General features: G+C 43.4%; 1 protein-coding gene across 1 annotated transcript; it reads left to right on the top strand.

Annotated features, from left to right (window-relative positions):
- Window positions 1-9: 9 nt before the first annotated feature.
- On the top strand, window positions 10-8,539 carry LOC138631837 (sterile alpha motif domain-containing protein 9-like). Its single transcript, XM_069717021.1, has 4 exons — window positions 10-1,465; window positions 2,613-2,675; window positions 2,771-2,829; window positions 3,625-8,539. The coding sequence occupies exons 3-4, from the start codon at window positions 2,806-2,808 to the stop codon at window positions 8,137-8,139; spliced, it is 4,539 nt and encodes a 1,512-aa protein (XP_069573122.1). The 5' UTR covers window positions 10-1,465; window positions 2,613-2,675; window positions 2,771-2,805; the 3' UTR covers window positions 8,140-8,539.
- The last annotated feature ends 10,000 nt before the right edge of the window (window positions 8,540-18,539 follow it).

Genomic DNA, 18,539 nt, shown 5'->3' with positions numbered 1-18,539 from the left:
CATTATGCAGTCCCACTTTGCTGGTGTTTAAAAACGTGAAAACACCAACACAAACTAACTGATCAAGGTAGAACCAGCCGCTCATGTTCTGCGAGGTACAATTACCGTTTTTATCAATGGAGTCTGGCAGCTTTGAAGAGAGCGCTAAAACAGCTTCAGTTCCTTAACGGAGAGAGATCGGTCTGACGGCAAGGTAAAGAAATGAAAATATTCTAAATTTAACAATCACTTTAACTGATTTCATTGTGTGGGCCTCTTTTTTTATTTAGCTAAAATATATTTTCTTGCTGTCCCGGTCAACAGCAGTACGTAGCTTAGCGTTTGTGCTGCCTTCTTCTCCAAACTGGGGAAGTGCCAACTGCAGGTAATACACTGACTATGGAAACAGGAAATATCTTATGCAACCCCACTTTAAAAAAAAAAAAAAAAAAAAAGCAAACTTTCAGGTTTGAGTGACAGGTCGAGGCTAGTTTCGCGCTGTGAGTGAACCGGTGCCCAGCTTGAGAGAGCTCCTGAATCTGTGCATTTCTAACTGAAAGATAACATCTTCTGCCTCCATTTATCAATTCGCTATAATATGTTGGATTCATGTTAATGTGTATTTAAAGACATTTAAATTTGTGGGAAAAAAATATATAAAAAAATATGAAAAATTGTCTAATCAACCAAAAATGTCACGATCCCCTACAGTACCTCTGCGGACCCCCTGCTGAAGACCTCTGCTTTAAAGTGCTGTTGTTGTTGTTGTTTTTTTTACCAAACATGCCTGGCTGTTCTATGCTGATGGAGCCCATTGAAGGTGTCAGGAGCCCCTTATATTTGGCCACCTGTGCTCCTCAGACATCCCGAGTCCGCCCCTGTCCACAGAGAGACGAGAGTAAAAACTAACCACAGCTTAAGAATGCTTTAAAACTCGTTAAGCGTGATTTTTTTTTTTTTTTAGATAAGATTTGTGCGACTTAGAAATAAAAAAAAAAAAAATACGCTCAGAACTTCTCTAAGAAAAATCACGTTTTAAGGTTTTCTTTAGGATAACAATAATTCTGTGGTAATTGTCAGCACGTCCAACGGCACATATCAAAACAGATATCCTAATAGTGAATTCGGCGTGCTTCACTTTCCAGGAAAGTCTTGCAGTAAGTATCGTTTTTTGTGAACTAGCACGCAGACGCACGCACTTCCTTTTTTTTTGTTTTTTTTGTTTTTGTTTTGCTTAGGTTTCGTTTTCGGGGAATGAACGCCCTTCTGCTCAATTTCTTCCGTGTTCTTCAGTCGGCATTTATCTCCATCTTCTTTATTCTCGGCTGCAACCGAACGCGTGAAGTCGTGCTTTACTTTAAACTACTTCCCACCGAAAGTGTGTCACAGCAAGCCTTTTAAAAAAAGAAAAAAAAGAAAAGAAAAAGACGTTAAACAGCGAGGACAGCAAACTGATGGGAGTCTGAATGAAGTTTGTTCGGGAATGGTGAGTGTTTATTGTCTCTATCCTGATTCTATGTGATGAGAGTGATACAAGCTGAAAAATAAGTTTGAATGATGAACAGTATATCATCAGTTTTAGGATGATGTCCTTTAACCCAGTTGTATTATATTTGTTGTTCTTGCCTTTGATTTTGAAGGTATTTGTGATCTCAGGAAATGACTTTTTTCCTGACGCCTGTTAAACCTGCAGTCATTTAAAATAAATGCGTGACACAGATCATAATCAGTGGAAGAAAAAAAAAAACATTTTGATGGTTCTGTTTGCAAAGGTATGTTGGGATTGTGTAATGACCAGGCAGATTCTTCTTCCTGGTTTCATGAGATTTAAATCGTGTGACAACAGACAGGAAGTTAAAAAGAAGAAGCAGATTAGAAGTGGATTTAAAGGTTGTAGTGTGTGGTTTGTTGCTGATGTATGACAATCAGTTAACTGTTAATCAATTTCATAATTCAGGTTTATATTTAATGGACACTGGGGATGATTTTTTTTTTATTACAATAGGTTATTGAAATGCAATGAGAGGAAAATATATTTTCTGCTGCATTTTTAGGGTGTAAGAGTTGAAAAAAAAAAAAAAAGCACAGGACCAAACATATGTGGTATGATGGTTTTCCATAACCGGGGGGGGGGGGGGCAGGTTTTGTTCTACCAGTGCCAAATAGAGAACCTGTGGGCCACTCCCTTTGGTGATTTCTGACATGTGATAACAATCAGTGTAGGCGTAAATAATGGGTCAGATAGCAGGGATGGTACAGGTGAAAACATCTGGTTTTATGGTCTAACCCTTATGGTTGTAGTGGCTACTGTTTTGCCATGACTCACGTAGCTTCAGGCTCAGATGATTGAATTACTGCCGCAGGTTTAAGAAGGTGGGGCCCTGTGCTGCGGTGGATACATGAACTGTGCGATGGGACGCGTGTGTTTCTGAAATTACAGATGAGGTCAACTTAAAAAAAAAAAACTAACCCCAGACTTTTGGTCAAATTTGGTCAGATAGAAAGGGTCCTGTTGGGTAGGATGAAACATCAGTCATCACTGATGTTACATTTGTGAGGAAATGACCTACTCCTACAGTAATTTTGTTTAGTCATTTGTTAAATAATATTTTTTACGTTGTTGTTTTTTGCAGCATTTATGGTCAAGATTTGTGAAAAGTGATGCAGCTGTCATGGACAATCTGGAAAAAATTCAGGTACGCTGAAATCAGTAGCTATCAGTACTGTGCTAGTCCTCTATTGTTAATTGCTCTCTGTGAATCATTATTATTATTATTATTATTTGCATTAGTAATCTACATTTCTGAAGAAGGAACCAGTGCTGGTATGGCAGATCAAGGTGATATGAAGGTACGTAACATTTGAAATAATTAATGATTAAAAACATTTAATATTTAAATGCTGACTACGTGGAGCGATCAAAAAGGTCTGAGAGCGTGATGCGCAATGAGCAGAGGGAGGCAATAACCTTCATGTGTAAGTATTCCAAGTTAGGTCACGTGGACCTGAACAGATTGTGCATGTAAAATCACGTTTCAAGAGGGGCAGAACGTCACTGTCCAAGACCGGAGAAGGCGCATCCGGTCAGGAGCAACCGGGTTTATTTGACATTTGCCGAGTTGTGAATTCCTTCCCCTGGGTCAGACTGTCAACACCGAGTTATACTGTTACGTTCGGAGGCATCTAAGGGAAAACATTCACTGCAAACCACCTGAACTGTGTCACAATGGCACTTTGGTTCTCCAAGGAGACAATGAACTCGCTTACAGCGTGTTGAAGACAGGCAAGTTTCTTGCAGTTGCTCCCCGCCACCCCTACGTGCTGGATATTGCTCCTTCCGTCTTGTTCCTTTCAAAATTATTTCTGTTGCGCAAAAATTTTATGTGCACTTAAGTTTCAGGTCTATGTTGAAGTTGCAAATACAAACGTACCAGTGGTCAAAAAAACACTTCAAACTCAGGTGTTGATCAAGCACGTAACTTGGAATACTTACTCATGAAGATGCTTCGTGCACATTACTGAGTTGCGGTCAATTTGCATGCAACAGCCTCCTTGATGGACCTTTGTAAAATGTATAAATAATTAAGTGTGCACTAACTATGTTTAAAATAAGCTAAACTAACGTACTATTTATCTTACTGTCAGGAGGAGGATATGTCACGGGACATCAAGGAATGGACTAAACATCAAGTGAGAGAATGGGTTCTCACGTTGAATGGAGTGGATGACACAGTTGCTGAAAAATTATTTCAGCAAGACATCAGTGGTGAGAGTCTTCTGCTTTTAGATGAAACACACCTGAAAGATCTGGGTGTGACTTTTGGACCAGCAATAATTATCATTAATGCCAGAAAAGAGGTAGTGAAGTTTCGGGTAGAGGAGCCAAAAAGTTCTACAAACCAGCCTGGAAAATCAAGCAAGCCTTATCCATTTTGTAGACAGCACGATACATTCAGATACATTCAGAACAACATTCTTGATGTTCCAGAATCAGGTGCCTCCAACTTGATTGAACCCTGCCACGAGTACAAAGGTTTCACCAATACAACCGACGAAACAAAATTAACCAAGTTCACGAAAGAGGCTATTCGCTTTGCAGCTGCCTGCATGAACAGCCGCACCAACGGCACTATACATTTTGGAATAGGGGACAAGCCAGAAGGTTTCATCCACGGTCAAGTGTTGGGGGTTGTTGTTGAGGACAAAGAAGCTTTTGGAAATGAACTAAAATCTGCCATTGATTTTCATTTTGACCATAAAAACAAAGAGGCTGCTCAAAGGTGCATCAAACCGCCCCGATTTGTTGAGGTTCTCAATAAGGACTCCACTTCATCCGACAAATGTGTGATCGAAGTGGACGTCGTCCCTGACTTTACAATCTGTGAAGAAAACTTCTACCACAGTTACAATTTAGGCATGAAAAAAGGGAAGAAAAAATCCAACGTTAAAGTCCCTGAATCACAACCATCAAAGAATTTCTTTGTCCGAGATGGCAGTAGCAGCAAAAACCTTCTTGATTCCTCGGTAGAGTACAAGCACTTTGTTGACAATATGGCTCAACGATCAGAAATCCGAAAAAAAGCAGAAGAGAAGCACCTCACTGGGATAAAAAGGAGTACTCAAGGCTCCAGATTAAGTCACATGATAACAGGTGGCTCCTCGTCTTTAGACAAGTCCAACGTTGAGCACTTCGTGATAGTAACCAACAAATCGCATTCAAGCCAGTTTGAATATCTACACTTTCTTGTAGAGCTCAATCCAGCAGCTGTTTTGGACTTTGATCCAGAATCAGCTCAACATGGATTACAGTATCAGTTTGACCAACAGAGTACAGTAAGTGCCCATTTACCTGCAAAGTATAAAATCACAGAAGGAGTTGAAGACATTGCAAAGAAGTTGGAGTTAACTCGAAAAACCAGCTGGGTCTTCTGCAATGGAGGTATTGAGTGTGAGGCACCCGTAGAGAATGACCTATGGTTGATGGACAAGGGAGCCTCTGTTCGAGATGTGATTTCTTTCTTGTGTCGGAAAGATGTGCTTCCGCACAAGAGATTCCTTGTCATTTTCTTACTTCTGTCCAGAGTCAGTGATAGGATGGACCCCCTTGTTGAAACTTTCAGCATATTCTGGCAGGAGCTCAAAGGCACAGATCAAATCCTTTGTATCTGTGACAATGAACAAGCATTTACCTCCTGGAAGGACCTGATTAATGTTCGGTGTGGAATTAACATCTCTGGTAGATGCATATATGAGCTCAGTTTTCCAGAGGTCAATGGCACGATCCTTAGTCTTTGGTCAAAAAACCGTAGATCCAGCCGTTTCCTCCCCTGCGGTGGAGGAAGCAAAGTGCTTCTTGAGAAGAAAATGGAGCGCAGCCTCAATGTCTTGGACGTTCTGTGCTTGAATCAATGTGAAGGAGGAAATGAGGACAAAATCGCCATAGAGGAGAAGTTCTACAAAGGAGGAAAAGTGTCCTGGTGGAATTTCTACTTCTCGGAGCAGCCCGGTTCCATACCGTTTATCAAACGAGATCAGTTTGACTACATCATGAACACACTCATCCCAGACTTGTGCTCCATGAAGAAAGCCAGCATGTTGCTCAACCTTAAACACATAACGGGATGTGGTGGGACAACTTTGGCCAAACATACGTTATGGGCTCTCCGGGACAGGTTCCGCTGTGCTGTCCTCAGGAACAGCAATGCTGATTTTGCTGAAGTGGCTGATCAAGTGGTCAAACTTTTAACTTTTGACAGTGAGGAGAAGCGACCAAAGGTCCCTGTTCTGTTGATGATCGATGACTGTGATGATATGGAAAAGGTGCTTGACTTGCAGCGGCTCATTGAAAAAGAATGTGTGCGAAAAGAAATTCAGTCGTTGTCTGCACAGGTAATCCTACTGAACTGCATGAGATCAGACTCGGATCAGACTGACTCGGATCAGACTGACTCTGAAACGATTGCAGATACTGTATTCATTGGAAATAAGCTGTCTGCGATGGAACAGAAAATGTTCATGGAAAAACTTGTAGAAATCGAGAAAACACACAAGAATGCTGATACATTCTATGGTTTCATGATCTTGAAGAGCAACTTTGAGTCCAAATATATCCAGCGCATAGTCTGCAACACTCTGAAGAGCTTCAACATGGATGAGAAACAAGCACAACTGCTGGCTGTTTTAGCACTGTTGAACGTTTACGGCAAGGGTGCCTGTCTCTCGGTCTCTCTGTGTGAGGAATTTCTTGACCTGAAACCGAAACCATTTTTTGGAACCAACAAAGTTGAGGACGGTTTTGGGAAATTTTCCAGTTTCATTGCCAGCTGCCAAATTGAGGGTGAGGTGGTCTACGAAGCTGTGAAAATCATCCATCCAAGCATTGCAAAGCAGTGTTTGAAGGAGCTTAAAGAAACGCACTGTGTGATGAAAGCTCAAATTACCGACCTTCTGCTGATTACAAACAAGTTTTATGAGAGCACACAAGGCAAAAGCAATCTTCTGCAAGATGTTCACCAGATTTTGGTTAAGAGATATCATTCAGAAGAAGAATCTCGGTTCTCTCCAGTCATTCAAGACATTGAAAGTGAAACCCCTGAACTGGTAGAGATGGTGCTAAACAATGCATCAAAAAGATTTGAGAAAGATGCCATTGTCACTCAGTTACTGGCCAGGTACTATTGCCTGAAAAAGATGGAATACCCTGAAGCAAAATTTTGGGCAGAGAAAGCAAAAGGGCTTTCAGTAGACAACTCCTACATTGCAGACACATCAGCGCAAGTTATCAAGCATGAGCTAAAGAACGCCATCGCAAAGAACAAGGAAGACCCGATCAGTCCGCAAAACCTGGGCACGTTTCTCAAACTGGCTAAGTCAGCAATAGAGGCATTCAAGGAGACACAGAGCCTCGCAAAGAAGGAGTCAAATCAACGTTTAAACATCCAAAGAGACAACACCCTTTTCAATACATCAGGGTGCTTGGGAGAAATTCAGGTCGGAGTACTTGTCATTGACATGCTGGGAAAGACCCCTGTATTTTCTTTCAACGGTGTCCGCCATGACCTAATGAGCCAGGTTCTCTCAGGAGATGTTCAACTTCAGGATGTGGAGAAAAAAGATCCACGGCCCAACAAAAGCAGATCTTACTATGTCATTCTAAGACAGTTCGAGGAGCTACTTTCCCACCTCAGATCTGCGATGAAGGGGAACTTTGACTTTCTTGAAAAGTTTTCGGTAAATCTGAGCTTCAGATTTGGAACGAAAGACAGTCGTGAGCAACATACCCTAAATGAGCTTTCCAGGTGCTTCAGAGTGTATGCAGATCTTTTCTGCAAGACAGATTCTGCATTTCTTTTGAAGAATAAAGTCCTGAACGTCCGTTTTAAACTACACCAGATGAGACAGTTCCTAGAGAAGGAAAAAGCAGATACCTATTCTGGGCTTCTGAATCGTCTCTCGAGTCACGGCTCACCTGAAATGATGGAGAAGATTGCCAGACACTATGATTTTGTTTGTGCACCTGGCCATGACTCGACTCCAAAGGAGAGAATCAACTTAATCTATGCCAATGTTGTGTTGAGTTGTATCAAACTGGGATCACAACATTTTTACCCATACCAAAAATTAATTGATCGCCTTGGCCAAGTTCTGCAAGAGCAAATTCCATTAAATGAGAGTTTACCTCTGTACTTCATCGCAGTTCTGCTGTTGTGGCCACATCTGTATGGCTCTACAGAGTGTAGAAATCTGGGAAGGTACATCTCAATGATGAAGACCTCTTATCACGCAACAATGAAAGAAGTGTACAATGGCAAGAGTCCCGTTGTCCATTTCCTCTTGGGGAAGAAGCCTGGCTATGGACAACTGGTGCCCAATGGGGAACTCAAAAGGCACATCAAGGCTGGGCAGGAAATGTTCGCCTCCATGTGGAGAAATGGCAAAATATGGAAACACAAGAGGGTGCAGGAGCTCCTTTGCAGGGTCACAGGCGAGGTGAAGAGCAACTGCATATTGGCAGATACTTGTTTCCCACATCTGAAGTTCGAAGTTGCTCCGATGCATCGAAGTCAGATTAGCGGGCACGCAGACTGTGCCAGAGTGTCGTTCTTCATCGGTTTCTCAATGAAAGGCCCTCTCGCACTTGACATTGAACTGATAACTTAAAAGGAGCCTTTTCCAGCGTACCGTGTGTTCAGCTCATCGTGGCTCCATCAGTCCTATTCATCCTTGAGTTACTTGCAGTGAAACGAGATGGAAAACATTCAAATGTAAGCAACGAGCCAATTAGAAAACGTTTGGGATAGACATTCGTACTGTAGCTCACAAGTCATTGTAAATATTTTTTGAATTTTTTTTTTTGGGGGGGGGCATTTTTCCTTTATTATACACTCACAATAGAAACAGGGAAAGATATCCAGTGCAGGTCCAGGAGGCTGGAAATCAAACTGATCTTTTTGCTCATGCGTCATGCTGCCTAACCATAAAGCACATATGAGGATCATTTATAATGAATGAAAGTTAAAAAGTTGTCGTTTCCATATTATAACGATCTGACATTTAAATATGAATAGAGAGAGAGAGAGAGAGAGAGAGAGAGAGAGAGAGAGAGAGAGAGAGAGAGAGAGAGAGAGAGAGAGAGAGAGAGAGAGAGAGAGAGAGAGGGGGGGGGGGGGGGGGGGGGGGGGGGGGGGGGGGGGGGGGGGGGGGGGGGGGGGGGGGGGGGGGGGGGGGGGGGGGGGGGGGGGGGGGGGGGGGGGGGGGGGGGGGGGGGGGGGGGGGGGGGGGGGGGGGGGGGGGGGGGGGGGGGGGGGGGGGGGGGGGGGGGGGGGGGGGGGGGGGGGGGGGGGGGGGGGGGGGGGGGGGGGGGGGGGGGGGGGGGGGGGGGGGGGGGGGGGGGGGGGGGGGGGGGGGGGGGGGGGGGGGGGGGGGGGGGGGGGGGGGGATACCTGTTGCCTTTTATCACGTTCTGGATTGTTTTGATGTCATATGAAAAGTTAATACTGTACTTGATTGTAATGAAATAATCTGCATCATGAATTTTACTGTACATTTTCATTTGAATACACAGTTTACTTTCAATGTTTCACATTATACAGTAATATCTCTTACCATGCATTATTGATGCAAGTTATTTGCTTTGAAAACCTTTTGAACAGTGTTTTAACTTACATACAGAATATCTCTCTTGTGCTTCTTTTTTTTTTTTTTACATTTTTATTTAAAAAAAGTGTTTATTCATAAATGTACCTGAAGTTTAATATACAATATGTTTTACCTTTTATAATTTTGAATTATATTACAACAGTTTTCTTCGAACAGTACTTTTTGCTTTTGCATACCATGAAAAAAAAAAGATAAGCACTGATTTTTGCAATATTTTTACTTCTTCATAAAGATGTACTCTTTTATATTACAATGTAAGAATTCATTTAACATTGACTGCACTTGCACACAAGCTCTTAAGCAGTTAAGAAACATATCACTGTGTAACAAAATCTGTAAAATCAATAAAAAGTACGTTGTACCAAATTGATTGTTTTGGTTTTATGTTGTAGTAAAAAAAAACATTAGGATTATTGAACATATATATTTGCAATAATATTACTTTACCTGTACTGCACACAAGAGGGCGCCACAAGCTCAGAAATGATTAAAAAAAAATAAAAAAATTTGAGTTATGTGTTCAACAGAGTCTGTTTTCAGACCACTTAAGATACTAAAATACTTTCTGTTGCGCACCAAAAGTCCAAAAGCCTTAAACAAGGTGAGGATAGCCAGTCATATTTCAGAAAAATATCATTTAAGCAAACCGGAACTCACTTTGAATCAAACGCATATATAAAATGAACCACTGGGTTTTTATACAACATATTTAAACATAAGGCGCATTGTTACACTGTCATCAATATACTTTGATGTCCTGCGAGCCATAATGTATGCGCAAGTCTCTAAAAATATGCATGACATAAATTTGAGAATTCATGGAATTTAGAAAGGCAGATGGTTGTAAGTGAACCGAAGGCTGGAGGAGGACGCTGGCTCACCATAAACACTCGCAGGGTGACCACACAGAAGAGCTCCCAAGTCCCCGGACAACGGGCGGTTTAAATGGTCAACAGGGCGGCGCTGACCTCTTTTTTTTTTTTTTTTTTTTTTTTTTTTATCTGTTACTCGTTCACCTACTTCTGAAATGGGCGCTGCAGATGCCGCGTGACCATGTGGGTCAGGATGAAGAGGGAGCTGCGGAGCCTCTCGCTGAATATGCAATGTCGCTCTCCGGCCTTTTTCCGAGCGCAGGTTCCCGGCACTCCGGAGACGGGTCCGGTCGTGTGTCACACCGACGTCAAAGCAGCAGATGGCTCGACGAGTGCCGAACGCCAGTGAGAGATTGTATGTCTACATTTGAGGAAGAGGGTAGGCGCTAAAACCTCAGAAGAGTCTGAGAGGTCGCGTGGAATGCCCATTCTTTTCTTCTTTTTTTTTTTTAACACAGCACAAGACAGCGAGTATAACATTTCCTCTGAGGGTGTCTTCGTTTTGGACGTTTAGAAAAATGCCACTCACCTGCTAATTTGTCTCTTTAGCGTGCTCTCCGTCAGCCGAGATGGCGCGAGTCACGCGATAGCCCCCGAGTGTATGTGGCCCTGCAACACATGGCCGAAAGCAATCTTCAAGCAGGTCGTCTTTTAGGGTCAAAAGGTCGTTCTGGTGATCAGTTTCTACATAGTGAAAGGGACGCGTGTGAACCATAATGTGATGGTTCAGAAGGAGACGGGGAGGCGTGCACCTAAACTACTCAACTTTTGCTTTTCTGCGTCTGTCTCGCACGTTACGATTGCTTTTGAACGGTGAGAACGAAACGCGGAGCCGCTTTCGGCCGACTGGTGCCAGGCCAGTTCAGCGCGTCGCTGTGATTTGCCGCCACTCGCACAAAAGCGAAACCTTTGGCACAGAGGGTCAACAAGGTCCAGGGGACCGTGTGACCGAAACACGATGCGCTCGCTTATCCCTGTCCAGAGACTGGTGCTGCTACGTCTTCATGGCGCGTGTGGCTCAGAGAACATTTTCACCGGAGGACAAATTAGAGTGAAATTAAAAGAGCCCCTTAAAAAGGACTAATCCAATTTATCCTTTAGCCGAGCCTCAAAAAGATGGATCGAACTAAAAAAAAAAAAAAAAAAACGGGGATATTTTTCCGCTCATTCTTCAAACTGCTGGCCTACATTTCCCGTGAGGATTATTTTTGAGTTGTCAACCACAAACATCGGCTCCAAAAAGGCCTCCATAGACTCCCATTCAACTTCTCTCATCAAATACAAAGTCAATCAAATTTCCCCACGAGTTTTCTCGGTGTGGTTAGCGAAAGTCGCTCCTTCTTATTAGTTTTCCGGAGGTCCAGCTGAAAATAATCCGTCATTATGTAGTAGAAAAGCCTAATAAAAAAAGCAGTGTTTTTGATCGACAGGCCTTTGGCGCAGTCCGGTTACAGCTATCGGCGAGCAAAGAATGAATATGAAAGAAAGTTTTCATACCGGGCTCTCATTAATGTCGTTATTTAAACATCATCGGTTTGTAGCAGCTCCGTCTGCCTTCTGTCAATCATACTGACTTCCAGAAAGGAGAAAGTATTGACTCAAGATACTTGCTACACTTCCAAACCTAACATGCACGTTGAACAATATCTGCCTTGAGTCACAGGGTGATTTTGACCAACTGCTTCCTGCAGAGAGCGTATCGGCGCTCTGACTGCGGCCTTTGTTGCCTCTTCACTCGGCCCGATGAAGTTCTTATTTTTGATGAACTGAAAAAAGCACGCGTTGATGAAAAACGATCCTGATCATCTCGCGCCATTCTGCCGAAAAAGCGCAGCTGTCCGCTCGACGTTAACGCTTTTTTTTTTTTTTTTTTTTTTTCCCCCGAAACACTGAGCCAGCTGAAAATTGGAAGAAAAACTGTCGGTCGGAGATTCTTTCTGCAATAATGCATCCCATTCATGATCCATTATCACAGCGATCATAAACTGGATTTAGAGGATTTAGAGTAAACATTTTTTTTTTTTTTTTTTTTTTTTTTTTTTGTGAATGTCAGAGACGCAGATTGCACCGAATGATTTCACGCCGGGTTTTTTTCTGCTGAGTCATAGTAATCAGAGATTTTTAACATATGGATTCATCGGACAAGTTTCCCACAACCCCCCCCCCCTCCCCTCCTTACGCTTCTCCGTCCCGCCTGAAATACGTGACCCCGTTGACCCCTCCTCCCGAAAGTACCGCCACCGCCCGGCCCCACCTCCCGTCGCCGTCTGCTGCCTTTGAATTATAACCTCTGCGCGCTGGAGGGGAGCACAATGTGACGATTGTGATTGTATTTTAATTCTGATGGCCGAGTGAGAAAAGATAGCTTCCTCTGAGAACGGCTTTAGATTTATGGGCCCTGTCCTGGCCGCTGGCCCCACATCCTCTCTGATCTGCTTTTACTCCGGCGACCCCTCGACCCCCCGGGGGTCATTAGAGAGCCCCCGAATGGTCCGGCTGGCCGCCAGCCCATCTCACACTGCTTGTTTTCCAATCAAATCACTATATTTAACGGGGACACGAGCCCAGGGCCAAGTCCAAACAGACATCTGTTTGAAATTGTGCCTCGCAATTATTTCGCACAGAAGTTCTCCCTTTGCCGCCCCCCACCCGCCCCACCACCCCTCCACTCTCCCGCCTCTCCCCCCTACTCTTCCGCACTCCTCGCCCCACTTTGGTCTTTTGTTTGTTGTTGTTTGTTTTCAGCAAAGCCTCCCCCTCCGGATTGCTAATGGACAGAAATGAGCAGAGAGGGTGGGAGGTGGTGATCGTGGTGGTTGTGTGTGTGTGTGTGTGTGTGTGTGTGTGTGTGTGTTTTTTTCGGGGATGGGAAGCGGGGCGATGGGGTTCTGGCTCCTGGAACCGCTGTCACACAGATATGCAGGCCATGAAGGAGAAAAGCAGAAACCAGCGAGAGCTTTTTGATTCAGCACAAAGCAGTTTTTTGGTTTTTGTTTTTTTTCCCCTTCTCCACTCTGAACAGAGAGCCGTTTTTTTTTTTTTTTTTTTTTTTTTTTTTTTTTTTTTTTTTTTACGCTCGGGGGCCCTGAACCGCTGCCAGCTCACATGACGTCTGCATCAACGCTGTCAGTCAGCGGCTTTTATAACCCGGTGGGCAGCGTGGCTTTGTAAACAAGGCTAAACCCGATCGAGGAAAATGCAGGTATTATACCGTGATTATAGGTCAGCTGGGCTTTGTACTTTCTGGTGGAAAAAATATGAAAAATAAGAATCTCAGTGGGGGGGGCACATTTTTATGGTGCACCAAGCAGAATCAGTTGATTTTCTTTTTCTTTTTGTGTGCACATTACACGACATACACACACACACACACACACACACACACACACACACACACTTGGTTAACTGGATAGGAGCAGAAAGCCTTCCCTCCTTTGAGACTTTGTCCAAATAGTGAACTTAGAGGAAAAGGTCGGATCAGGATCGGCCTGTCGTTGACTCACGCAGAACAGGACGAGGTCGCATTTAGCCGTGGAGACCGTACGGCAACGAGTTTATGCTCAAGGTTGTGATGATGTTCAGCATGTATGCTATTCACCGTCATGCTAACACAAAAATGACCACAAAAAACAAAGTACACGACGGGGATGTGATTAATTTTGCAAATACGAGGTACATTTTTGACCTCATGCCGATCGTCCGGTCCCACCTGCAGCTAAAACTGATATTGAATTTAAAAAAGTACTCGTTCAAGTAGTCTGCTGATATGCTACTTCACAAGCGTTACGTTTAGACGTGGAAAACATCGTAGAGTATGTGTACAAGAAGACGGAGACAAATGTGGGGACATGTTTTTGTGGAAATATTGAAAATCTGATGCAGAGACTGTTGGTGTTGAGAAATCTTCAATACAAACTGGTCCTTCAGGCAATAAATATAGAGTGTATAACGGAGGAGTGTGTGGGATAATGACTTCTAGTCCACATTTGAGATCCTCATGAGTCCGGAGAGTCGGGAAGAACCTCCTTCAGAACCAAAACTGCCTTCTGTGAACCAAAACAGTCGCTGACTATGAAGATAGATAGATAGATGGATGGATGGATAGATAGATGGATGGATGGATGGATAGATGGATGGATGGATAGGATGATAGATAGATAGATAGATAGATAGATAGATAGATAGATAGATAGATAGATAGATAGATAGATAGATAGATAGATAGATAGATAGATAGATAGATAGATAGATAGATAGATAGATAGATAGATAGATAGATAGATAGATAGATAGATAGATGGATGGATAGAAATTTTTTTTAGATAGATAAATAGATAGATAGATAGATAGATAGATAGATAGATAGATAGATAGATAGATAGATAGATAGATAGATAGATAGATAGATAGATAGATAGATAGATAGATAGATAGATAGATAGATAGATAGATAGATAGATAGATAGATAGATAGATAGATAGATAGTTACTTTATTAATCCCACAAGGGGACTTTTTTTTTTCGCTACAGCAGCATTATAGGGACACGGCTGGTGTCCGGGATACGACACGGTTATGAATAAGATGCCGGACGATCAGACAGCTGAATGCTTTCGCTTTAATGTTGGAGGTGTAGATTTTTCGCTGATGCACATTCAAGTGCGTGATGGGTGGCTCAGAGAAGGGTCGTGTTGGGTATTTAAGCGTTTAGCAGGGGCATCCCGTTGCCAGTCGAAGCGATGCTCTTCGTTACCCCACACACACACACACACACACACACACACACACACACACACACACACACACACACACACACACACACACACACACACACACACACACACACACACACACACACGGAGCCGGATATTAGATGTGTGATAATGCTTTGTCACTTTAAATGGGACGTTTTGACACTTTGGAGTGCTAAAAGCCGACATCATGAGTGAGGACTTTTATCGCTGTATCTGAGTTATACTAAAAGCAAAGTCGGGAGCGAGGTTTCTTTTTTTTCTTCTTTTTTAAGAAACACGAATACGTATTATGTATGGGGAGTTAAATCCCAGGTCTGGTTTATTATTTGATTTGTTGAGTGAATATTTTACGGTGCAAAAGATAACAATCATGTTGAGACCCTTTAAGATATCGTGGGATGTCCTTGGTGGTACAGGTGGTGGACAAAATAACAGGAATAGCTGCTAACTCTATGTATAAACATATACAAAAAAATGACCCTTAGAGAGGAGCCTGAACCTTTTTGTAGCACCAGATGGTTGGTTGAATTCAATTTAGTAAGATAACCATTCATTCCTTGTTTTATTTCATTCATAAATCAGTGTGGAAGACAAAGTTGCGCTTTATCTTCCACAAACAAGTCAAGATGAATATTTTTTTCAAATGAAATAATTCTAAATATTGTTTTTTTTACCCTGGTTTTGTGTAAATGCCTGTTTGAGACCCGGTGTCCCCGTTGCTGTGACAGCGCCTTCTAGTGGCCATAGTAATAATGATGGCAGCAGAGGAGGAAGTGAGGTTTGACAGTCTGTGTGGGTGGGAAGGATGCCGGGGTGGATGGACGGGTTAACAAAAACATCGAAGTTTAACATGGGGGGGAGGGGAGGCTGTTCAGGATTGTGGGTCAGAACAGCTCTAGTAGCATGCTGGCCTGTAGTAGAACATCCGACTACATCTGGTCACAATTCATACATTTTACAGTTTTTTTTTAGCTTTTTTATGTCACCCAGTGGTCATGTCCCTTCGTTGCCGTGTGACCAACAGTGAAGCTCTATGACGCAGAAGAAATAAAGTATCAGACTCTGGATACACACACTTCACTAACGCTTGTTAGTGAAGTAAAAATACACTCATAGCTGGTTGTGATCTTTCCATGATAAGAAATATGTCGAACATCACGCCAGCCTGATCCACAAAAGGTCGATGACTCTGAAGAACACGGACTCAGTGGCCACATGGGATGTTTGAGGCACTTACGTCACGTGGGAACTTCTGCGACGCTGATGTGTTTTTTTGGAGATGCGTTTGGCACTTGACCATTTTTTTTTTTTTTTTACATTAACCAACTAAGCCAAATGACTTTGGCCTGAACCATCTATTTGGCAGTAGTTAAAAAACAACAACAACAACCTCTAAGTAGACCGTGAGGAGCAACTTTCTGTGCTGTGTATTTTTAGATGTATTTAAAGTAAATTCCAGTGGTTTAAAATGATGCAAGAAGAGCACCACGGAGGGCTTTTATCATCCTACACAAACCTGCTGTGTGTGCTAAAAAGAGGAACTTTATTTGGCAAGTGGACCATTGTGCTTTGTGTGGAAGGAAACAATCTGCGTATTGTCTGGGCTGTTTTTTTGCATCAGACGCCCCTTTCCTGCTTCCAGGCGGGAGGGACAGGGGCAGGGAGGTGTGCAAAGATGACTATATGATACTTGCAAAGTCACCAGGTGGAACTGAGCCCACAGCTTTTTACCTGCGGTTGGTTTTCTCAAAAAAAAAAAGCCTCACAGCATCAAACGACTGGTCGCTCCGCTGATTTATGGCGGTACGATGGAGATTACCTCGGAGCTCTTTTAAGTGCTTCCAGGCCCGTGTGATTACGAAAAACAAACGTTAAAATATCTGTTTGCAAAAGTTGTAAGGGCAAATGATTCTACACTGCAGATGGCTTTTATTTTGAAGGCCAGTCATTCCTCTGTAGTCCTAGATGGCTGCATAATGACAGCGTTGAGGATGTAAAAAAAAAAAATACCAGTCCACCAGCTTCAAGTCTGTCAATGCCTGAAAGGGTCGAGAGTTCAGGTTCAGGGTGGGAAAGCTCTTTTGGTTTATTAGTGTCATTTGCTCTTGAAGAGTGCCAAAAAAATGCAACAATGATGGGGTTTGCAGTGTTGGAGAGGTGTTTGTGTCAGTGAGGCCTGAGTTAACCAAACCAAAGGAAACTGCTCATTCCCTCTGCGGTGTTTACATGTTTCTCTGCCACAGTAACAGATCTAAGTTGAACTTTTTTAATGCATACAAGAATATTAAAGAATGTTTTTATATATATTCCAGTGGCAACAGGACTCAGCAGACAAATGCCTCAAAAATTCAGGATGACTGTTGAAACCAGCAGTGACGTCGCCCGTTGGTTTGTGAGCGGTCGTCATGAAGCCTCCAGTTCAGATTTTGGACGGCGCCGTCTTTGCGAGTTCGGCGCAGGTTTGGAGCAGGAAGTGACCATATTTGGAGGAGCTGGGGGAGGAGCAAGCGGTGGACCTGACTCGATCTGATTGGAAAACCTGACGATACTACGTCCCGCCCACCGATAGCTGTAACTTGACTGCACCACAGGCTTGTCAATCAAACAGACCCCCCCCCCCCAAAAAAAACAAAACAAAAAAACAACAGGTCTTTTTGAGGCATTTTTTCTAATTAATGACGGATTATTTTTAGATGAACCTCCAGAAAACTAATATGAAGGCTCAAAACTGAAATAATTCGGAGAGTCAACCACTAGTGACACCCGGTGGTATTGCCTTTCTGCATCGGCCTCATTTTTCAGTCCTGGAAGCTACAAACACTTTTATATACAGTCTGTGCTTCCAAGGCTGGTTTTTAAGACTTTGTTTTATTCGAAATGTCACTGTGTTTTTTTTTACGCTGTGTGGGTTTTGTTTTGAACCACTTCAGCTCTCTGCAGGTGCTTTCTTCTTGTTTATCCATGTTCAATATCACTTCAATTGCTTCCAAAAGTACAGACGCAAAATTCATTTCAAAGGGAAAGCGCAGTGGGTGCAGCGAGATGAGTGGGAGGACAATTTTTTTTCTGCCAGTTACAACAGGAAGAGGAAAAGTCTAGAAAGCATGAAAAGAGGAGCTGGGAAGGAGCTACGACGAGTTCATCCGCTGCCAACTTTCTCTCTTTAATACGAGTCTTTAATCAGAAGGTCCCGCCGACTTCAGTCAAACGATGGCATTCCTCAGCGGCCCACTCATGACATAACTCCGGGAGCATCTGACCTCCAGTCTGGCTGCTAATGGAGGACAACCTAGGCGAGGTCACGATCTGGGTCAGGGACCGACCCTGGGACTCTGACACCCCCACTCCACTCCGAGGAAGACCACAATGCTGGCCTTGATCGCAGCCATCCCCGAGGCTCTGTGCGAGGTTGACCATAATTCTTGCACTTTCAGAGTTTAGCGGGGCACGCTCGGCCCCTCGGGGGCCAGCAGCAGCAGCAGCAGCAGCAGCAGCAGCAGGACGGGCCAACGGCTCTACTGGAGCAGTAGGTAACCCGGAGTCAGACACGGGTCACGTCCCTCTGATCTCAGTCGGCACGGAGCTCAACACCGGAAAAAGCTTTGATGAGACAACTGAGGAAAAAAGGCCCGGGGATAAAGACGCAGAAGCAGCGCAGAGAACCGCTTTATTATGATGACCTGGCCTCAAAGGTCAAAGGGCAAACTGGGACACACTCTGATCCTTCTTCACTCAGATGGAGCATTTATTTCAAACTGGATTGCGATCCATGAAGG

The sequence above is a fragment of the Brachyistius frenatus genome, unplaced genomic scaffold (genome assembly GCF_029030835.1).
Source record: "Brachyistius frenatus isolate BFR_SWC_R1_liver_20210118 unplaced genomic scaffold, ASM2903083v1 Contig_167, whole genome shotgun sequence".
NCBI classification, from domain to species: Eukaryota; Metazoa; Chordata; class Actinopteri; family Embiotocidae; genus Brachyistius; species Brachyistius frenatus.
The sequence above is the reverse complement of the archived record's forward strand: the minus strand, read 5'-3'. Positions and strand labels throughout refer to the sequence as shown.

Coding starts and splice junctions, on each gene's coding strand:
- LOC138631837 (XM_069717021.1), top strand. CDS start 2,806: ATGGCAGATCAAGGTGATATGAAG. Junction 2,830..3,624: donor CAGATCAAGGTGATATGAAG/GTACGTAACATT, acceptor TCTTACTGTCAG/GAGGAGGATATGTCACGGGA.